Here is a 23,709-nt window from a genome sequence, read left to right as displayed (position 1 = left end):
GCAGTCAAAAGGTAAGGTACCTTTATTCAAGGGGGCCTTTCCTGTAAACTACAGTTTTTTTGTCAATAAATTTCAGTTTTTAGGTTTTTGTGCTGTAGGAAAATGACCTTGTCGGTTTAGCCATTGCTGCATTGCACCATTTTACATACAAGGCAAATTTTTTCTTTGAAGAATCTAGGATACCCAAACTTGTAACTGAAGGCCATAGAGGAGCCTTGTGGTAGTAAATTATAGTAAATAGACATTTGAGAAAGTTATATGAATGAAAAAATGTACATTTTAAAATGAAATTGCAAAAAGTACCCTTTGACTGATGCCTCTCAGTTTACATTTTTATTTGACTCTATATTTCTTTTGATACTCTTGACATTTTAGGAAATTTTGATAAGATTTATCAAAACCTTTACTCTCTCTCGATGGTTACAGTTTCTGCATTTATGAAATCATACCTGTGATCACAGAGATCCTGGAATACTCTTAATATATTTAGGTTTTGTGTTTGTTACTGTGATTATAACTGTATATTTTATATTTAAAATACTTTAAGGTTTTCATTTGTATGCTTATATTCAGACAATGCTCTGGTTGATAGATGTATTTTATCCTCACATTTTAGTTGTAGCTGCTTTAAATTTATTGATTTATTTCGACAGAGTCGCCTGGAATGTTTTATCTTCTGAAGCTTACAAATGTACTGTTTGTTCAGATCATGATTTGTTTCACATTTGTTGGAATTCACCTTATTAGTGACTAAGTAATAAAATCTCTAAGATATTTTGTTGTATGAAAGGCCTAAAAGATATTTTGTTGTATGATATGTATATTAATTTTTAAAGTATATATGAATTCATGAAGTGTGTTCTGTGAATTGTCATGTTGCAAATTTTAAATCATGCACTGATGAATTTAATTATGATTTATTTTTTCCCCAATTTTGCTTTTATTTTTATAATTTTATATAAATAATATACCTTATTCCTAGCTTAGTTAATCTGAAAGTTTTGAACATGGTTTATTACAAATGTTGAATTTTTGTTTTATATGACTTTAAATATTTTGACCCTTGCTTTTGAAAATACCTTTCCAAATTCTTTTGCAAATTGAGTTGTCACTTGTTTGGATTGCTGTCTCTGGAATTGAATTGCCCTTGTAATTACCTAGGTTTTTTAGGACTTCTCCACTAATTCCAAAATGATTTTTCAGAGAAGTAATGGTGATTTGAAGAAATAGGAACCCCCAGGTATATTTGACAAATTATTAAAAATTCAGTACCTAAAATTGGTACTCCCTTGAGTGTATGATTTGCATATCTCACATGGGTTTTGGCTTTCTCATGCAAGGTTTGTGGTTAACATCATTGAACAGATCGCTTTCTATTTAAAAAGAATAAGCAGTGTTGCTATTCCTTTTAATAATTTGCTCTGACCTGGAAAACTACCTGGAAGTTGCCATGCATTTGTCTACTGGAAATGGGGTTGCAGCTTAACAAAAAGCATGCATTATACTTTTAAATGTGTTAAGTATATTTTGATTCATATACCTGGTGAGTGTCAGAAAAATATTTTGAGCGACTGACTACTTGAAGGTGGGGTTTTAAATTACTTTTATCTCAAATTGCATACCTTAATACATGTACATAATTATGACATCACTTCCTTTTAAAATTGTAAAGCTATAGAATGTTAGTGGTGTTTTATTGTAGGAGACTGTTATTTTTAGTGAGCTAAAATTAAGGTAACTATTATGGTAACTAGTAAGTACTTGGTTCCTTAATCCATTCGAATTTCTCTTAAGGACCTAGTTTCTGTGGCATAAAGTCTAGTGTTTAGGTAGTACTACAAAAATCACTTTTGCAGCAGCCTGAGCCACAGGAGAGGAAGGGTGGAGTTTTTCAGGTCGAGTAAACTTTTCGGTCTGTGAATTACTTTAGGATCTGAAAGGATTGAATTTAAGTTTAGATAAATCTGTTATCTTCCTGTTTTTAGAAATAATGGCAGTGCTTAATAGTCATTATGTAAGTTTGTTATTCTTTTGAAATCATTGCTTAAGCAGAATGTTATACTTTGTATATCATGGTTTTTGAAGATTAGTAAGTTCACTTTCAAAAACATGATTTTAGAGATATTTTATGTCTGTAAAGTTACTAAATATCTTATACAAAGTTACAGTGATGGACACATACAGAAATGTATACCATACACTTATCTAGTTAAAAGTTTGGGGTAATTTAAGTAATATCAAAGAATGGAAAGAGAATGAGAATGGAACTGTGCAAAGAGCTCTGCGTTCTAGAACGCTGCGTTTTCAATTTATCCTAAGAACTGAGACTGTTTAAATTTCTCCAAGCCCTTCTGTCTGTGAACCAGGTTTATTTTGCTAGCCTGAGGTGCTGGCAAAATCTTTTTAATCACCCCTTTATCTTTTACTCTAAAAGGCTGGGAATAGTTAGAAATGGCATAATGCAGTTGCTTGTGTACTGGAGCAGGCAGTTTTTTAAGTGGCAGCCATTTTATGAAGCTGGTAATTCTTAAGAATCGGGATTTTTTGAGGAGACTGAAAATAAAGTGAATTGAAACCTCAAATACCAAAACATCTCACGCCCTCCCCCTTTTTGGCTCTTTGGTACTGAAATAAAGGGCAGCTCGGTAGTTAGCGCTGGTTGCAGCTCCGTCAACCCCTGGCATCTTGGTGCAGGTCCAGCTCAGTCACAAAATGGCTGTTCCTTTGTGCCGCAGCGCTGACAGACATACTGCATTGCACTGTGTACTCGCCAAACAGCAGGAAGTTGCCGAGCCGAGTTCAAAGGCCGGCCGGCGCCGGCGCCGAGTGCTGATTGGCTGTGCGCGCGCCTGGTAACAGTGGGTCAACAGCAGCGGCCCTCGGGTAGGTCCCGCCCAGTGACGTCAAGCGTCTCGTCGTAGCGGGGAGCGTGCGCAGCGGCGTCAGGCTGCGTGCGCAGCGTAGGTCGTTCCTTTTCTCCGCCTAGCTAGCCGCCGGCCTGGGGGTGGGGTGGCGGGGAAGGGAACTCCGGTAGGGACTTGGGACTTTCCGGCGGGCGGCCTTTTTTCTGTGCAATTTCGCTCCTGCAGCGCCCTCTGTCCCGCCTTGTGGCGGTCTCCACCCTGCAGCGTGTATTCCTTTCCCATCCCTAGGAGTGGTTTTCCTCGTTTAGAAGCAGCTTCTACCTTTGGAGAAAGTAAAAGGCACTAATCGGAAACCTTCAAATCGAAAACCTGCCAGTTTTTACATTTTTCGCTTTCTTTCTCATATACTAGCGGGTCCTTTTTTTTTTTTCCCCCTTTTGTGTTCACTAAGAAGATTAGTGAGTTTGTTACCATTGACTGAAAGCGTTTCTCTGTTAAGAGATATTTTTATTTAAATTGAAACGTAAGGGGTGTTAATTGTTGGTTAGTACATGGCTCATAAACACAGGGAAGATTACTTGAACTTGTCCCCGTGCATTTTTACTTGGTACCAAACATTTTCTCAGTTGTCATTTGATGGAGAAAAACTCAGGTCAGTATGTGCTAAGTGACTTATTTTTAAGATTAACAATGGGATAGTTAAGTAGAAAGTGGTTAGGGATTTTCACCTGCTTAGTAACGGTAAATGTTAGGTTAACTTAAACGACAGGATACTGCAATAGGTGTCCATTACTATACAAAAAGGTGTTGGAAAACAACTCTTTAGGTGTCAACAGCACTTGCTAAAGAACAGTGACTCCCTAAACTTGGGCTGATAGTGGAATTACTTGGCAAAATCTTGCGAAACTCCTGAGATTTCCCCATTCTGGAAATTTTCATTTAGTCCTAGTAAACTTGTTAAAATGCTGTGGTGAAGCTTATGTCCTGCTTTGTTGGGAAATCCTTGCAAAGATTTCTGGTTTAAAAAAAAAAAAAAACAACCAAAAACGTAGCTTACTAACTGACTTTATAGTTTGGTCACGAGATACGAATTTAAGCAAGATGGAAAGCCTCTCGGTGTTTTCTCAGTAGCACTCTGGTGGAAAGTTTTGCTTTTTTTTTTTTTTTTTTTTAACTCTTTTGGAGTGTTTTTAACAGACTGAAATGAGCTGATATAATTGGCAATAGTTTAGAAATTTTTTATTGAGCAAAATATGGTATGAGAGAGATGGAACTCCCGAATGTAGGTAGAGCTGTTTACCTGGGCATATTGTAAGTTTTTGGATAAAGTTTACAGAGGATATAATCTACAACGCTTTCAATTGGTTTTGAGGCTTCGAATAGTTTTGGTTCCTTATGAAGAATTCTTTGGATAGTTTATTGAAACTAGGTGAAATTGGGCTTTCAGTTTTTTTAGTAGACTTGTTTATCAAAGATTCTGTAAGTGGTTTTTAAATTATATGCTCAAATACATGATGAAATATTTAACAGCTTTAGGGACAAATATTTATAGAACTTGATCATTAACATGTTAACAGCAATTTTCTTTTAAAGAGCAACTTCCTAAAGTGTATCTAAAGCAAGAGCAAAAGTTCTTTCTGTGTATTCACATTGAATTCTGATTGGCTGTATTACAATTTTATTTTATTTGGTAAATGCACTAAATGAAAAGTGGGATAGAACTAAGTAACATTGTAGTTTGTGTTTCAATTAAGTAACATCCTGGTCCTGTTCCAGAATGTAAACTGCTCTGTTATAGAGGAATCATTAAGGTGTGAGTTAAAATGAATGTTATTATATAGCAATTTATCCATGAATTGTTTGCATGCCACTTGGAGCCAGTTAACTTTTTAAAGACCCAGAGTATTAGTCTGTTCATTGAGCCTTCTATGGGTTTTTTCCTTCTGTGTGCGGAATGGCATGAAATGACAAGAAAAGTGCTAATTAATATTCTCTTTTATTCGGATTCTTGTTTTGAAAACCTGCTGTTTCCAATTGGTATTTGGCTCTTTGGAGAGTAACGTCTTTTGTAAAAGTTAAGTAATTGCAGAAAGGTGGGCAAACTATATCATAAGGAAGTTGAGCTATAAAAGTTTCTAGCAAGTATTGCTTTGAAAGATGAATCTGGAAGTTCAGTTGAGTTTTACCTGACAGTAGCTGAAATTCACAGATTTTATAATTGGTTGGTTTCCTTTCCTCCTCCCATGTACTGCTAATCCCTGACAATTCTGAAAGAGATCCTTAAACCACCTTTGTCCAGTCTTCTGTCATTTCTCCCATAAAATGTGTACAGTAACCTTGTTCTTGATGTAAAAGTGACTGCTCTAACATCTGGTAAATTTTTTTAAACGACTTTTACTTTTTCCATTGTAGTTGGTTTACAGTGCTGTGCCAATTTTCTACTGTATAGCAAAATGACCCTGTCACACATGCGTATATACATTCTTTTTCTACATTATTCTCCATCTTGCACCATCATAAGTGACTAGATACAGTTCCCAGTCATATACAGCAGGCATGGTAAATTTATTCTGCATGTGAGTATCATTTTTTAAGGTCTTTCGGCTTTTTTTTTTTTTTTTTTTAAACCGTAGAACTCAATTGGCTTTCTTGAAGAAGATCACTTTAGGGAAGAAGCAGTGTTCTTTTTAATCACTCAAGAGTTATTTTGTATACAAGTAAAAACAACTAAGCTTAGGCCATGTTTGTTATTTTAGCTGGATAATTGCCTTCTGCATTTCAGTCTGACTGGGCATTGAATTCAAATTCATACTTCACCAAAGTTGCTGAGTGCGTTGGAACTTTAGTGTTGTGAATATAAGGCCAGAATAACAAAATATGACAAAATTCATCCAATGCCCATAGAGCCTGTGGTATGTTTATTTTGTTATCAGTAATTTAGCGCTGTGTCGGAGCACATTAACCTTGCCCTGATCTGTCTAAACTTGATAGGGCAAGTCTGGAGGCAGAGACCCTTCTAAAAAGTTCCTATACTATACTGGGTATGTTGGAGGTGGAGGAGAAGGCTTTGCTCAGTGAAATAAGTTATGGAGAATGTGGATGCATGAAAGGCCTTCATGCTGCATTTCTTAACGGTTCCATTTTAGCGTTTTATCATTTACATGTTTGGTTAAGGGGCACCTTTTTTTTCCTCTTCCAGTTTTACTGAGATATAATTGACATACAGCCCTTCATAAGTTTAAGGTGGACAGCATGATGGTTTGATACATCATGAAATGATTACCACAGTAAATTTAGTGAGCATACATAATCTCATAGATGCAAAATTAAAAAAGATTTGCGATGAGAATTCTTAAGACTTACTCTTTTTAACAACTTTCCTATATAACACACAGCAGGGTTTATTATGTTTAGCATGTTGTACCCCAGTACAACATTGGTAGTACTTATTTTATAACTGGAATATTTGTACCTTTTAACTTCCTTCATTCAATTTCTCCTCCCCCCACACCCATCACTCCTCCTCATTCCCCAACCCTACCTCTGGTCTACAAATCTGATCCCTTTTTCTGTTAGTTTTGAAGTATGATTGACTTACAGTATTATGTTAATATTCTTGGTTAAGAGTCACCATTTTTGTTATTTTAGTGATAGCTTCTGGAGGGTCCCCATGGTTTGGGAGAAAATGGGATTACTCTCATCTTTATGAGATTGTTGAACAAAAGCAGCTGCTAAGGCATTCTAAAGATAGTGTTGATTTTATATTAGGATTCAGTTCTAGCAAGTTACTTTGTAATTTATGCAGCCTTTACCTGTTCCTTCCATCCCTGGCAAGAGCTGTGTACAGTGATAGGCACTGGTGCAGCATTTACTTTAGTATTGAAATTTTTTTCCCCCAGTTTAGGCCAGTGAAGTACATTGTTGAATGTGGAATTTTCTCATTTTTAAAATGTGGATAACGACAATCTTCATTGGGTTATGAAGATTGTATTATATAATGCCTGTAAAGTGCTTAGTGAAGAGACTGCAGTGAAAGTACTCAATAGATGTCAGGCTTCTAGTAGTACTACTTTATTCCTAATGCTTCATCTTTCTTTTTCTGCTGTAACTCCCTCTTTAAGAGCCTGGTTGCTCCTGAGGTTCCAAGGCTGGTGGCCTGTCCTCCCAAAGTGGCCTTTTTTTTTTTTGGCCAGTTAGGAGAGACATTTGTTAAAATGATTTTGGAAAGCAAGCCCTCTTTTTTTTTGGTCTTTTTGCCATTTCTTGGGCCGCTCCTGCGGCATATGGAGTTTCCCAGGCTAGGGGTCGAGTCGGAGCTGTAGCTGCCAGCCTACGCCAGAGCCACAGCAACGCGGGATCCGAGCTGCGTCTTCGACCTACACCACAGCTCACGGCAATGCCGGATCCTTAACCCACTGAGCAAGGGCAGGGATCGAACCCGCAACCTCATGGTTCCTAGTCAGATTTGTTAACTGCTACGATGGGAACTCCCCAAGCCCTCTTTTAGATAGTTAAAACTTTGGGTGTATTTTGTAGTTAATCCTAGATTTTTTTTTTTTTTTGAGAAACCCAGCCTTTTGAAGGGAGCACATGATTCTTTCTGGACTAGAACAGCTGCTTGTGTGAGTCATAGCCTTCCTCTTGGCAGTCATTCTGAGTAGATGCCTTTTTTCCTCCTCCTGGAGCTGGTAACTATTGCCCTGGTTTACCCTCTGCCCCATTTCCCTCAAGCTGTATAGGAGTGGATAAGTAATACCAAGGTGCCGTGCTCTTTAGATGTAACTGCAGTAATATTTACAACAAATAATTAATTGGCTGTAGCTTGCTTTTGCTAATCACTCTTCACCACAGCACTATATATTTGATAGGACATAATGCCTACTGTCCAGTTTATTCTTTTAGAACTATAGTATCAAAACTTGTGTTTTTGGTTTCCTCTGCTTCCATCATTTCCTTTGCTCTTGGTTTATGAGTTCTATTGAGTTCTATTTTTTGTTTCTACTCAGACTTTGGAGAGCTTCTAAAAATACCCACGTCCAGCCCAACCCCTATGATTGATTTTTAAAAGCTCTCCATGTGTTTCAAATCTGCATGTGTTTCCATATGTTTGCATGCGTCCCCATGTGTTTCAAATATTCTGATGGAGCAGTTGTAATAATCTTTTTTAACCGTTCATCTCTCCATTGCCTGTCTCATTTTCTCAGTGACCCTTTAAGGGCAGCTTGAGTTTGGAGCTCTGGAAGCAAGGGGGGTGGGGGTGGGGGATGTTGATAAGGGGGAGGGATAAATTGTATGCTTGATGGAAGAAGAAGAGTTAAAGTATTAAATGATATGCCAGATCCCACTGTAGCATAGCTTTAAAATGTGTATTCTAGTGTATTTTTTTCATCCCCAGTTGCTTTAAATTCTAGTGCTCTCTCTTCTGTATTGTAATTACCTATTTAAATTCTTTTTAGAGACCTCCAAAAGTTTGGATTCCAGAATTAACTTTGAACGCAGTTACATTCCATTCATAATTCCTTTTCTCTCTAGCTGATAAAGGTAACTGTCTAAAACCTAGGGTTAGAGCAGTGGCCCTTGGCTGTGCTGTGAAGCAGTTATTTAGAGTGCTTTTTGTCACCTGTTGGTGGGTTGTGAGTTGCAACCAGTTAAAAAAACAAAATAGGAGACTAGAATATAAAAATAAGCCTCGGGATAATTGCATTTTTTCTTTTTTTTAATTAAAGTATAATTGATTTACAGTGTTTCGTCAAGTTCTGTTGTACAACAAAGTGACCCAATCACACACATTTCCCTGTGCTCTACGGGATATTGCATTTTGTATGCGTTATTTCTAAGTCCAGCAGTGGCTGGTAATCTTTCATTTGGGATTTAATTGTGAAGGAAGATAACATGTGAACATTTTATAGAAAAATACCAGAGTAGATTTACATTTTATTGAGTGTTTACTCTGTCAGGCACTGTTTTAATGGGTTTTGAGTGTATATTTTTTTTGAGTGTGAGGGTTAGTGTAGCAAGAAATGCTTAGTGGCCTCTTTACATTAACCACCTTCCCAAGTTAAGTGTCAAAGAGCTTTCTTCCTTTGAACTTCTGTGGTGGTCCTGTGTCCTGCTGAGCTGCTTCATAGCCTTGTCTTTCCATTCCTTTAGTTGAATTGTATGCCCAGCAAGGATTTATAGTTACTTCTTGCAACTGGCTATGGTGGTTTTGCTTATAGTTTTATATTTCAATTAAATATCAAACCCATAGATGAAATGATTGAGAGATGTTTTGGTGAAAACTGAGGTGACTTGATTTGGAAAGATTCAATAATAGCTAACATTTATAGTGCCTGCTTCGAGCCTGTAACTTGTTCTAAGTCTTTGGTATGTGCTAATTTGAGTCATCCTCACATCAAGTCTGTGAAATAGGTATTATTATCACCCCTCTTTTGTAGATGAGAAAACTGAGCCACAAGGGGGAATAAAGGGTAGAATTGGGTTCACACGTTGTTGGGCCCCAGGATTAGATGGGTAGGAGGAAACTATATAGGTGATCGGGGACAGTAGTAAAAATGTAGAGTAATTCTGTACTCTATCTAAAAATTGCTGCATTTTAGAGAAACCAACCACTGAAAATCACTGGTGTGATTGATACCAGAGACACATTGCTTTTCAAAAGGCCATAATTTTACATCAAACAATTCAAGTTAAAAAAAAATTCAAGTTAAATTGTATCCACAAAGTGATTCCTCTGGTGGTCGGGGAAACAGCATGGAACGGTGTGAGGAAAGGTGGGTGGTGGTGGATGGGTGCTGGAGACGGGAGAGCCTTTTCCATGTCCAGTTGGACTGACCCCAGCGCCACACATGCCTTTTGGATTTGGGGACAATTTGTAGAGACTGGGCTTTGCTTCTAATTTTTGTTTTTTGTTGTTGTAAACTTAGTTCCCAAATAGGCTTTGCATCAGAATCACTTGTGAATTAAAAAAATTCAGGCCCATATTGGTTGGATCTTAGTCGGAGGGGAGGGGAGATAGTTAGCATTGCCAGAAATCCTCCAGGTGCAGTCTCTTGCAAAGCCTGCATTGGGAATGGTTCTATAGACATGCCCCCTCTAGGGAAGTAGTTCTTGAGTGTGGTGAGTGTTGAAAATCTTAAAAAATTAGAAGGTGTCTTCAGTTCCAACGTAGATTATTTGACATTCAGATGGAGGCAGTGTATGGCTGATGGGTCGTCATTTTGAGGGAAGGGATGGGTCACATTCTTGTAGTTTTCCATTTCCCTTACTTGATTAAAAAGTCTGTTCCCTTTGAATTTAGCTTTTTATATGCATCTAAGACCCCAAATTTACTTGCTCAGAGTCAGCTGGGGTGCTTGTTAAACTTATTTCCAGGCTTTTTGCCCTAAAGTTTGAGTTCAGTCGTTGTAGGGTGGTTGGTGCCCAGGAATCTGTATGTTGAACAACCATTTCCCTTGATTCTTACCTGAGGTAGATGTGGGAAGTAAGGGATTTGGGTCTCTTTTTCTATTTCTTTTTAGCTGTAGAATCTTGGGCAAGAAGCTCAGCTTGTTTATGCAAGATAGATATTTAATTTGTCCCTTATCCAGTCTTCTTTTCCTTAGTGATATGTATGCCTGAGTTCCATTTCTTTGGTGCTTCATAAGCTGTTGAGGACTGAAATGTTTATTGGTTATTGGGGAGCAGAAGTAGCGTGATAAAGATAAAGGTGACTCAGGGAGTTCTCGTGTGGAGCAGCAGGATAAGGATCCGGCCTTGTCACTGCAGCTGCTTGGGTCACTGCTGTGGTACAGGATCCATCCCTGGCCTAAGAATTTCTGAGTGCTGCGGCTGCGGCCAAAAAAAAGGGTTAAGATTTCTTCTGCCTGGGACCAATGGAGAATTTTAGAAACATGCTTATTAAAGATAGATTGTTTTTGCCCTCCTTTGTCACCGGATCTCTTAATCTTGGGGGTACTGTTGGGACTTAACCCTTTATATAATGAAAGTGTAAGTAGCTTTTTTTTTTTTTTTTTTTTTTTTTTTTTGTCTTTTTAGGGCTGCTCACGTGGCATATGGAGAGTCCCAGGCTAGGGGCTGAATCAGAGCTGCAGCTTCGGCCTACACCACAGCCACAACAATGCCAGATCCAAGCTTCGTCTGCGATCTACACCACAGCTCATGGCAACAGTGGACCCTTAACCCCCTGAGCTAGACCAGGGATCGAACCTGGCACCTCACGGATACTAGTCAGATTTGTTTCCGCTGAGTTACGATAGGAACCCCTGTAAGCAGCATTTTTGTGTGCGTTGTGTTGTAGGCATGTCCTTTTTCTGAAGGGGGATCTTTAGGGCTTCTGGTATTACAGTAATTTCCAAAAGAATTGCTGAATCCTAGGAAGGTCTGCTCCAGAGTACTGATCAATTCTGCCATGAAATTGTTTTAAACAAGTCAGAGTTAAAACCCTATTTAGTCCTTTTCCCTAGTCATGTTTGTAAGCTTGGCATTTAAAAACCTTGACATTTTAAAAACGTGCATGGTTCATGCAATGTATTTTGTGTTTTAAAAATATGAAAGCATATTTTTTGAAATTGTCGTATTGATATTTATAGATCTAATTTGTCCCTAGTTTTAACTGTTGTAGTTAATTTAATAGTATGAATATTTCACATTTATTTTTGCATTTTCATACATGAACATTTAGGTTATTTCCCTTTTTTATCTTATGAGCTGAGCTCTGCACATTTTGATACTCCCATCTCCTGCCCAGGTTTGATAATTTGTTTAGGTTATATACCCACTGATTGAATCACGTGATTCATATGCATATTTTTAGGTATACTGGATAGTGCCTAAGTACTTCCAAAATTTCTACCAATTATTTCTTCTTCTTCTTCTTTTTTTTTTTTTTTGGATTACTTTTTTTTTGGCTGTGCCTGTGGCACATGGAAGCTCCCAGGCCAGGGATTGAACCTGTGCTGCTGTAGTGACAATGCCAGATCCTAACTTGCTGTGCCATAGGAGAATTCTTGATTACTTTTTCAATAATGGTATATGAGTACTATTTTCTGTACTTTCTCACCATCCTTTAATGTTACCAGCCTTTTTAGTTTCTGCAAAGCACACAAGTGTAAAATAATCTCTTATAAATACACTTACAAATTACCAGTGAGATTTACTTACCTTTTCACATGTTTATTGGCTATTGCAGGTTTTTGTAATTGCATATCCATTTTCTTTCTTTCTTTTTTTTTCTTTTTAGGGCTGCACGTGCGGCATATGGAAGTTCCCAGGCTAGGGGTTGAATCAGATCTATAGTTGCTGACCTACACCACAGCTACAGCAGCTGGGATCCGAGCCGCATCTGAGACCTACGCCACAGCTCATGGCACGGCAATGGTGGATCCTTAACCCACTGAGTGAGGTCAGGGATCAAACCTGCATCCTCATGGATCCTGGTCCCTTTCCTTACTGCTGAGTCACGGTGCAACTCCATCTTTTGCATAGTTTTTAAATTGGATTTTTCTTTGATGTAATTCTTCATATGTTGTTGTATGAGCCCTTCATTGTGCATACATTGAAATTTCTCTTCTCAGTCTCTTGTCTTTGAAACTTGATTAAAATGTAGCTTATTCTTCAGAATCATGAGACTTGAACTAGAGGTGGAGGATTTAAAGATGCAGTTTGATTTATCCAAGGAACTACATTAGTATTTTTTAAATCAATAAATAGCTTGTGACTTAATCATCTTTGCCTTTCTATCCTCTTAAGACATTTAGAAGTGATTGAAAAGGGCTTGTCCTGCACCACTCTTTGAAAGATTCAGTCCAGTCTGGCCTTAATCTCTTGTTGGGTGGTTTAATAATCTGTTTAACTGATTAGTATGACAGGGACAGCAATATCACTTAGAGGTTGATAGGGTGGATTTCATAATTCAGGCTGTGGGGTGGGGGATGATATACAGCACTTGGGCCAAGTCTCTTCTGTAAAATGAGGATAATTTGTCTTAAAGGATTGTTTTAAGGATTAGAGGAGAATGATTGTATATGTCTCAGAAGTGCTCCATAAATATTAGCTATTTTATTATTGATAGAACATAGTTTGGAAATAAATTTTATGAAATTCCAGTGTAGAATGCTTTGCCTCTTTACCAGATATTGTTTTAGCCCACCACCACTTAAAAACAAACAAAAAACAAGGTTGATCAAGTAGTTCGGCCATTTTGTAAATTTAGAAAAATAAACACTACCCAGTCAGTGCTGAAATGGCAGCTCTTGGGCAGAGAACCCAGAGGCTTGCTTTTTAGTGAAGTGTTGCTCTGCTGCCCTCTTGTGGTTATATGGGAAATGGCGATTAAAAATGAACCAGCTCTTAATGCTGCTTGCTTGCTCAGAGTCCAATTGTAAGAGCTACTTAGCCACTCCATTTTTGCCAATTTCAAAAAGGATTTTGAAGAGATACTGAAATTTTTATCAGAAAATGAAAAGAAGTGTTAAGCTTTTAAGGCTTTTTTAGCATAAGCATTTATTTTTCTATTGGAATCTAAAAAAAAAAAAATTGAAAAAAATTTTTTTTTTTTTTTTTTCTTTTTGTGGCATCACCAGGGGCACATAGAAGTTCCCAGGCTAGGGGTCGAATTAGAGCTGTAGCTGTAGGCCTATGCCACAACCACAGCAATGCCGGATCTGAGCTGCATCTGTGACATGTCGCAGTTAGCAGTAACGCTGGATACTTAACCCACTGTGCCGCAGGGGGAGCTCCCTTAAATAGTCTTTTTCCATTTCAACATTTAGGAATAGTTACAGGAAAAGTGTGCAAATTAATTGAGTTATGCCTTTATTAAAGCTTTTTTATTGTTTAAATTTAATTTTTAGCCACACTCACAGCATGTAGAAGTTCCTGGGCCAGTGATTGAACCTGCACCACAGCATAACCAGAGCCACAGTAGTGAAAGGCTTTTTTTAAAAACATTTTTCTCTCCTGAGTATTATTTTAAGTGTATTAAATCTGACTTGTTAGTTTCAGAAATAATTAAAAAGCACCTAGTCTCACTCTCATTCATATCTTTAGCTGAGTTTGTGTAGGAAAGGGGTACTTAACATCCCTTGCCTTCAGCTTGACACTTGCGGTTGGGTTTATAATGAACCATTTGAAATATTGAAAAGATTAATAGTTGCATGATGAACAACAGTGAACTCAACCACTCACCTTTGTCCTAAAACGTTTCCAGAGGAGAATACAATTGTAAATTTGGTGTTTATATTTTATTGGGTTTCATAGTTAATAATTTTTATTTTTTATTTTGTCCTTTTAGGGCCGCACCCGTGGCATATGGAGGTTCCCAGCCTAGGGGATGCATTGGAGCTCTAGCTGCCGGCCTAACCACAGGCGCAGCAATGTAGATCTGAGCCAAGTCTGCGACCTACACCACAGCTCACGGCAACACTGGATCTTTAACACACTGAGCGAGGCCAGGGATGGAACCCGCTTCCTCATGGATACTAGTTGGGTTTGTTAACTGCTGAGCCATGAAGGGAACTCCTCATAGTTAGTAGTTTTTTGGGAAATGAATAATTCGTGAAATCCAGTAGTATACTTCAGACATCTAACAGAGTAAACCGCTGTTAGCAATTTGTTGATTAAAATGGATTTATTAGAGTTCCTTTTGTGGCTCAGTGGTTAATGAATCCGACTAGGAACCATGAGGTTGCGGGTTTGATCCCTGCCCTTGCTCAGTGGGTTGAGGATCCGGTGTTGCTATGAGCTGTGGTATAGGTTGCAGATGCGGCTCGGATCCCGCGTTGCTGTGGCTCTGGCGCAGGCCAGGGGCTACAGCTCCGATTTGACCCCTAGCCTGGGAATCTCCATATGTCATGGGAGCGGCCTAAGAAATGGCAAAAAGACAAAAAAAAAGAAGTTAAAAAAAATTAAAATGGATTTATTATCAAGTATAATAAAAAAAATTTAAAAAAGCAGCTGCATTTGTTTAACATCCATTGTCAGTAAAGCATAGAATTAGTATCCTGTTTCACACACATCATGTCTAGATCCATACATACAAAAATATAGGAGCAAAATGAATTGTTTAATGTTGAGAAATGTTTCTTAGACACCCTGTGTAATTATAAATACCATGGTAGTTTGTGAATACCTCTGAGACCACATGTGTAATGAAAGCAATAAAATGGATGTTCTATCAAAAAAATGCATTTATGCAAGTAGATATGTATGGATAGAAACATGGATGCATTTTTCACCTAAAAGGTATTGTTAAACTTTCTTACACAAACACAAGTTCAGAGCTACACTTGAAGGTATATTCAAAGATTTATAGTTTTATTGGTTATAGAGAACATTTTGGAAATCTGAATTTTCTACTGAAATATAGAGATAGGAAGTGTATTAAGGATATTTGTAGTTTATTGGTTAAGGGAAAAGCTTAAAAATAACCTAAATGTCCTATTACTAATAGGGGACAGTTTAAATACAATGTAATTTATTCATACTGTGAGGCAATTCAAAGAGAGTGAGATTCATGTATGTACATGTACCATGATGTGGGTATTGGCCCTGGATGTTTCCATTGCAATGGTTACTGTTTTTTTAGGACAAAACGCTCAAAAGAATTTCTAGCCAACTAGACTGTTTAAGTTATCTTCAGTGACCTAATGCTACCTTTTGTGGCTTTCTTTTCTGTCTCTTTAAGTCGTGGTTGGAGATTTTCCATTTGTTTGTTGTTGGAATGTTTTATATTTCCCGGGTGGATATAGACCGTATTGTGGTTCTGTAACAGTTTTGAGTTGGTGGTGATTGCCGAAGCAGCCAGATGGGATTCCAGCCTTAACCTCTTGTCTGGAGTTACACATTATAATAGTCAAAACCTTCATAAGGATTTCAAAAAGATTGCATATTCTGGCAAAGTCATTAAGTCTCCCTGTCCATTGCTTTCTCCAGCTCAGGGAACATAGATGAAGCTATGTTAAGCTTAGCTGTCAAGGCCTAGGGAGATTGACAAGTGACTGAATTACACAATGGGACACAGAGGCAAAGTAATATAGATGTGAACAGCTAGAGCTTTGGAGTCTCTTCCAGGCCAAGATATGTGTCATTGATAAAAGTGAGGAGAGGCAGCAGAACATGATGGTTGAAGCTTAGATGGAGATGAATTGGCCTGTTTCCCATTCCTAGCTTTAGTAATTGCTACGGCAGAGAAGCTGTGCAGTCTCTGTGTCTTATGCAAATATTAATCAGCACCAAGTTTAGGGTTGGAATGCAAGATGTTTTCCTAGAGAAGGTGTGGTATCTGAGGCTTTGGGTATTTAGCTTGATGCATAAGCAGAGGTTAGAGCTGAGCAGTGCTGGGACTTACTCTGTGGTGGTGAAGTAGGGCTGGAGCATTGGGGATGAGGGAAAGGAGTGGTTAAGGCATGAGTCTTGAGAAGTCGAGGGGGCCAGGTTTCATGGGGTATGCCAAGGTTGGGTGGTGGTAGGGTAGCTGGGAGGTGGTGGCCAGCTCTAGCTTCCTGCTCTTTCAGGCTTCTTTAAGCACTGAGCCGCCTTGGCTATGCAAATGCTTTTTCTAGGTATACCCCGCAACACCCCTTTCTAGCTGAGTGTCCTTTCTAAATCCCTTACTAACAAGGGCAGTCTGGAATTGCCTCTGTGCCTTTCCGTCTGTGAGCAAGTGGTGGAGGCCAGGTGATTAATACATTCCTGCTGGTGCCATGAATTGCGTGGTACTGACTCCAGTGGGTGCTAGCTGGAAAGAGCTCTGTGTTAGAAGAGGAATCTGGGCTTGGGTGTAAAATTCTAAAATTTCTAACGTTTGGGTAAGGCTTTGGCATTTATAGGGTGCTGCTTTCAAAGCTTTGATGCCCTCATGACCCTATGTACAGGTAATGTCACAGAGGATGGCACAGGTTGAAAGGTGGCACAGGCCTGAGATGATCTGACAGCCTGCACTTTAACTGCTGTCCACCCTTCCTCTTTTCCCTCTTGCCTGGTAACCACCAAGGTGGGTAAGTGACTGAAGATGCCTTAGTCAGCTGGACTAGTCTGCTTCAGTGTGCAAAGGGCCCAGGGAGTGTAATGATGCCTTGACGGTGCCGAGTCACTGTTACACGGGTGCCTGACTGGTTTTGGACTCTGTGTAATGGGGATAAGATTTATTTTCTGAATCTCTAAGGCTTTGAACTCCTACAGTAAAATAGGACATGAGCTTTGCAGAGCCACACCTGAGGTGGAGACCCTACGCTCTCCCCCCAACAGCACTTTCTGGTTTTGTCATTAACTAGGTTATGTAAGACTTCTCAATTTTTTTGTTCTTCACGAGGGGATAATAATGCCTCAAAGGGTTGTTCTGGGGAGTAAGCAAAATAAACATATACAAGGCACTCAGCATATTGCTATTAGATGATCAGGCAATTCAAAATGGACTTCCCCTTCTGCTCCCCTCCCAAGGTAGACAACCTCCTCCTCCGTTTATTGTCATTGCTTCTTCACCTTACCTAAGGGTTCCTCTACTGTATTGTGCTTGCTGCGGATCATATGGGGTATTTGGGTCAATCCCAGTTCCCAGTGTATAGTTCTGTTCATTCTGTGGATACATTTGTCAAGTGATTGACCTCGTTTCTAGTTTAGAAGGGAGAGTGGTGGTGAATATAAAGCCTTCTCTCTCTCTCTCTTTTTTTTTTTTTTAAACTGGTTCATGCCGTATGTCTTTTATCTTCTGGTTGCTAAACTCAAGGACTTTTCTGTTGTTCTGGGTTGCTTCTTGCCACCTCTGCTCTGCCTCTCCTAAATGAAAAGATATTTTTTATTTTTTTATTTTTGTCTTTTTTGCTATTTCTTTGGGCCGCTCCCGTGGCATATGGAGGTTCCCAGGCTAGGGGTCGAATAGGAGCTGTAGCCACTGGCCTACACCATAGCCACAGCAACGCAGGATCTGAGCCATGTCTGTGACCTACACCACAGCTCACGGCAACGCCGGATGGTTAACCTGCTGAGCAAGGGCAGGGACCGAACCCGAAACCTCATGGTTCCTAGTCGGATTCGTTAACCACTGTGCCACGACGGGAACTCCTGAAAAGATATTTTTTAATTAGAAGAGTTGAATGAGCTACCTGCTTCCCTTCTTTTTTGTTTGCTTTTTTAGGGCTGCATGTGTGGCATATGGAAATTCTGAGGCTAAGGGGTCAAATTGGAGCTCCAGCTGCAAGCCTACACCACAGCCCCAGCAACACGGGGTCTGAGCTGGATCCTTAACTCATTGAGTGAGGCCAGGGATTGAACCCACATTCTCATGGATACTAATCAGGCTAGTTGCCTCTGAGCCACAATGGGAACTCCCTGCCTCACTTCTTATAGTCTGTCAGCTCTAGGTCTTTTCAGAGGCTCCTCATTCCTTTTACCTGCATGGCTGTGAATTACTATTTAACTGTTCTAGAACAGGGGGGTGGTATATATTGCCTTCTGCCTTCCCTTGACATCTGTTTTGTGGCTTCTGCTTTCATATGCTGTACCTAGGTTGCTCTCCTGAGGGGGGTTTGGAATGAGGAAGGGGTGGGAATATTGTTGAGAACCTTTGATTGGCTAATTGTAACCAGATTGCATTCTTACTCCTGGGATGATTGTGTTTTTGTTTTGTTTGTTTTGTTTTTGACTTTGTCTTAAGGAGGGAGGGAGGGATTGATACTGAATAAGAGTTAGTGGATTCACATAGATGGACATGGCATGAAGTCTTGTGTCATCTTGGGAGTTACTCAGCCATTTCTGAGCTTCAGTTTTTCCACGTCTGAATGGAGGGAAAAATAATATTCTCCTTGTAATTTTTTTTAAAGAGCTAATCTATATAAATTAGGTGGTATATGGCATCATGTAACGTCTCAGGAAATGGTAGTTTTGAGAATGATAGTAATGACATTATTTGCAAATAAGAATATAAAAGTGAACTTGAAAATTTTGATCTTGTGTTATCAAATTACTATCTGCTGTTGTATTAATGTTAGGATTTCAAAAAACGTTTATGTAGCAGTTCTTAAATCTTTTTAAATTTTTTTTTTTTTTTTTTTTTGAATTAAGTCATTCAGCATCTGAAGAAGCTTCGGGTTCAGACTCAGGCAGCCAGTCGGAGAGTGAGCAGGGCAGCGATCCAGGAAGTGGACATGGCAGCGAGTCAAATAGTAGTTCTGAATCTTCGGAGAGTCAGTCGGAATCTGAAAGTGAATCAGCAGGTTCCAAATCCCAGCCAGTTCTTCCAGAAGCCAAAGAGAAGCCAGCCTCTAAGAAGGAACGGATAGCTGATGTGAAGAAGGTATCAGCTTTGCTGTGCCATGTAAATGTGCTGCCAGCTAGGACCAGCCAGCAGACCTTTGTTTCCCATGGAAAACTCATCGGTGTATCTTTTTTTTTTCTTCTTTTGTCTTTTGAGGGCCACACTCTCGGCATATAGAGGTTCCCAGGCTAGGGGTCTAATCGGAGCTGTTGCCACCGGCCTACACCACAGCAACACCAGATCCGAGCCGCATGTGCAACCTACACCACAGCTCATGACAATGCCAGATCCTTAACCCACTGAGTGAGGCCAGGAATCGAACCCACAACCTCATGGTTCCTAGTTGGATTCCTTTCTGCTGCACCATGATGGGAACTCCTCATTGTGTATCTTGATTATGAAACTTCAGCTATAGCCAGCTTTTCTAAATAATATACTTTCTATGGATATACAAGAGAACTACTTTCTACTCTACTAGTAGACAGGGCTATAAGGGAAATAATTACATGAACCATCATAGGATAAAAAGACAAATTTTTGTAGTTTTGGTTTTTAACATTTAAAGTAGTTAAAACTATTTTTCAATACAATACTGAATAACACCAGAGAGAAATCATTCACAGGTGATTGTGCAATGCAGTTGTAAAGCTTAGTGATGGATAATTCCAATCTAACAATAAGGGCAGTTTTTGTGGTATTGAAAAATCGAAGAAGGAATACTTCTTACAGAAAAAGAAATTATATCTGGGCAGTATAGGTATTCTGTGCTTAACAGGAGAGTTTTCCAGTGAAGAATGCAAAGGGGCAAAAATTGAGTTGCATACCATTTTCTCAGTTATGCCCAAACTTTGAGATGCATTCCTTTTGGGGAAATATTAATGACTTGGTCTAGTTAATCATAAGAATGCAGCTGATTTTTTAAATTTCATTTTGAGAGAATTATGTTTGAATCACTGAAGACACACAAAGTATTGCTTTTAGAAATTTAAAAATAAAATGTCTTGGAGTTCCCATCATGACTCAGTGGTAATGAACCCGACTAGTATCCATGAGGATGTAGGTTGGATCCCTGGCCTCACTCAGTGGGTTAAGGATCAGGCGTTGCTGTTAGCTGTGGTGCAGGTCGCCAGACACTGGTCGAATCTGGTGTTGGCTGTGGTTCTGGCGTAGGCCAGCAGCTACAGCTCCAATTAGACCCCTAGCCTGGGAACTGCCATATGCCACAGTTGTGGCCCTAAAGAGACAAAAAAAAAGAAAAATGCTTCATCTGGATCTGCTGTGGTGGCAGCATTTGAAGCCCAGGATGGACAGAAATAAGTTCAGATATAATGGTCTTCGGTACAGTGGAAAGTTCTTTACTAGCAGAGTAGTGGAAGCTATGGAAACCATGACTTGCATAGTATGCTTAAAATTTGACTGAAAAAACTTCAAGTGTCTAGGATTCACAACTGTTAGTGAGACCTTATAAATATAAAGCTTCATTATCTATAACTTCATTTAAATAGATAAAGGGAGAGCTTCCTTGTGGTGCACGGGTTATGTATCCAGCACTGTCTCTGTGGTAGCTCAGGTTACTGCTGTGGCGTGAGTTCGATCCCTGTCTTGGGACTTCTGCGTGCCTCAGGTGTAGGAAAGAAAACAAAACTACTCTCCCTCCACAAAAAAAGCCCAAACAATCAAACAAAAAGTACCAAGAAAATACAAAGAGATAGAGGAGGATAAGAAAGAAGGGAAATCATTACAAAGTCTGAATTTCCACATAAGAGATACAGCTTTAAGCAGAAATATTCAAGTTAAGATGATCAATTCCAAAAATTAATAAAGTTAATACATGGATGAATATACTAGCCATTTAGGATGATTTGATTGGGACTTTAATGATTATTATTCTAAAGTGAGCTTCTAAAGAAAGCTCTTTGTTTTATGTACATGCTTTTCTTTCACATGGTACCTTTTTTATTAAAGAATTGAATTAAGTATCATTAGCCCTCAAAAGGACAAATACGAACACAAGATAATTTTAGGATTACACATTACAGTATATATTGTAATAATGTCCTAACAGGTGAACCTGAGTGCCTGTCTAATATTTTAAAATGGTAAAACTCGGAGTTCCCGTCATGGCGCAGTGGTTAACGAATCCGACTAGGAACCATGAGGTTGCGGGTTCGGTCCCTGCCCTTGCTCAGTGGGTTAACGATCCGGCGGCGTTTCCGTGAGCTGTGGTGTAGGTTGCAGACGCGGCTCGGATCCCGAGTTGCTGCGGCTCTGGCGTAGGCCGGAGACTACAGCTCCGATTCGACCCCTAGCCTGGGAACCTCCATATACCACGAGAGTGGCCCAAGAAATAGCAAAAAGCCAAAAAAAAAAAAAAAAAAAAAAGTGGTAAAACTAATTGATGTAGTGTCATTTAAATAATTGAGTCCCATAGTTAATAAAAGCTCCATATATAACCTGTGTTGAGTCATTTCATAGCTTTAGCAGAAGTCCAGGAAGGGGTGGGGTAGGGGTTGGCAGGCAGGCAGGGTTGGAGCAAAGCTCCTTGTCGCTTTCTGTCTCTGCCACATTTGTTCAGAGTGTGCTGCATTTGCTGTCTTTTTTAGCCTAGATTTCCTCCCTCCTCTTATTCCTAACTCTTGGTTGGAGCTTTTGTCCTCTGACTCAGATTATGGATTTTTGACTTTTATAAACTGAGGATGCTAGATTTACTACTTCAAAAATGCCCTATTCCTGGAACATTTTGCCTGTCCTCTTTGGAGGCCTTGCTTTCCTTCAGCTTACTTGGCTTTTTTTTTTTTTTTTTTTTTTTTTTTTTAAGGCACTATTGATAATGTCCTCCCTTGGCTTAGTGACATTGTTTGTTTCTGGATTGTTTGTCATCACTTTTGTCTTTTTGGGGGGGGGGGTCTACTTTCCACACATCTCATGATGAGTCTCAGCTGGTGGCTTCTCCTTTTGCCTCATTCCAAGTATTTTTATAACATTAGCTGTCATCCATACTTTGATGAAAGTACATTTCAAAGAAATCCACATTTCTAATCTTGGCTTTCAGGCATCTCTTCTCTTCTCTATGTTTAACTCCTGTTAAACATCTTCACTTCAGTGATCCACAATCCTTTTAAATTCATTTTGCCTGTAGGTGATTGATTTCATTAAAGGAACACACAGTATACTTAACAGTAGTTATCTGTAGGAAGGAGAGCAAGCCTGGAGACTGTTAGATAACAGTTCCAGATGGGCGCCTTGTTACATTTTTTTCTCTTGATTTGTTGCTTTGAGTCTTTTAATGAAAGTGTGTTTATATATTGTGAGAAAAATGTTCTCTTCAACTAATCCCTCTTTAAACTTGGATCACTGGTGAAGATTATTACTAAAAGTCAGGTTTTAAAGGCAAAGGAGAATATTCTGCTACTAGAGAATAACATTAAATGTCCTGGAGAAACGGTGGTAGTGGATCTCATTCTGAGAACTTCCAGCTTTTAGATGTTAGAAATAGCAGATTTTCCTTTATCTGGCATATTACCTATCCTGAAGAATTTAGAGAGAGATGTATATGCACTGATTCTTATTTAATGAGACTAGGTGGTGGCCCTGCTGATTTTTTGAGTTTCTCAAATGGGTCTTATGCAGTCAAAGCATTAGGGACTTAAAATTCATCAGTCAGTATTTTGTCTTCAGTGGAAGTGATTGTTCTCTTATCTTGCCATATTATTCAACTGTAAGTTTTTATTTAGTGATGGGTAGGCAGTGTACCATACAGTTTAATAGTTGTTTAGTGAGGAGAGGCATTGTTAAAATTTTAAGGAGCTAGAACTTCTCGAATAATACGCCTTATTCTTTTTAAAGATGGTCCTTTACTGTCTCGTAAACAAAACTAAACAAGACAACCTTTTTGATGTTTAGTTATTTGAATTCTCTTAAATTGAAATATATGTTCTAGTTATGTAAATAGTAAATGGGTCAAAAAAAAAGATTCATGTGTGGTCTATTAATTTTACAGATGTGGGAAGAATATCCTGATGTTTATGGGGTTAGGCGGTCAAACCGAAGCAGACAAGAACCATCACGATTTAATATTAAGGAGGAGGTAAGGAAAAAAAAAACGCTTTAAAGGGATATGTTGAAACTTCTCTTATTTCCTCATCCTTTCTGACTCTGGTATGCATTACCATTAATGAGACTGAACTTCAGGCCTGGGACATAAGTGACTCTATAGTGAGTTTTCTCAACCTAAAACAGTAAGAAAAGCCTTGTGTGACTTAAAAAAAAACTACCAGAAAGTTAATGTTATAGTGACTGCTTTCGTAGAGTGTTAGAGTATTATATAGAACTGGTCTCAGATCGTGTGTGTGTGTGTGTGTGTGTGTCTCTTCTAGTGCAGTTGGTTATAGCAAGAAGTTAGCTTTTTATAATATCTAGTTTCTAAATCTCCCAAACTTTGTGACCCGGGGAACTAAGCAAATGTAACAAATGGAAGTAGTTTTGGATTTAATTCTGAGAAAAGAAGTAGAGTTTGCTTAAGTAATGTATTTTATCTTATTTTACCTAAATTCTTTAAATTTGGTTTCCTAACCAAATTTAATGTGCAGTGTA

The 23,709-nt window shown here is 38.8% G+C and overlaps 1 protein-coding gene across 13 annotated transcripts in view; it reads left to right on the top strand.

The window, feature by feature from the left end:
- CHD2 (chromodomain helicase DNA binding protein 2) overlaps positions 1-23,709 on the top strand; it is a 127,183-nt gene that overhangs the window by 1,198 nt on the left and 102,276 nt on the right. For 8 of the 13 annotated variants that reach the window (XR_014810934.1, XM_084969370.1, XM_084969366.1 and 5 more), the window contains 2 exons: positions 18,924-19,155; positions 23,117-23,203. Coding sequence is in view for 6 of the 13 variants with exons in the window: in XM_005666295.4 (XP_005666352.1) it covers positions 18,924-19,155; positions 23,117-23,203 (319 nt within the window). In the remaining 7 variants the exon portion in view is untranslated. Of the gene's footprint in view, positions 1-653; positions 3,517-18,923; positions 19,156-23,116; positions 23,204-23,709 lie in introns of all 13 variants that reach the window. The other 5 variants (XR_014810935.1, XR_014810933.1, XR_014810932.1 and 2 more) reach the window with 1 other exon arrangement.

The sequence above is a fragment of the Sus scrofa genome, chromosome 7 (assembly GCF_054392235.1).
Source record: "Sus scrofa isolate SSC_HxYL_T2T_F1_AM1 chromosome 7, Sscrofa_HxYL_maternal_Yorkshire_Landrace_v2.0, whole genome shotgun sequence".
Lineage (NCBI taxonomy): Eukaryota > Metazoa > Chordata > Mammalia > Artiodactyla > Suidae > Sus > Sus scrofa.
This window is presented reverse-complemented; position numbering and strand designations above follow the sequence as displayed.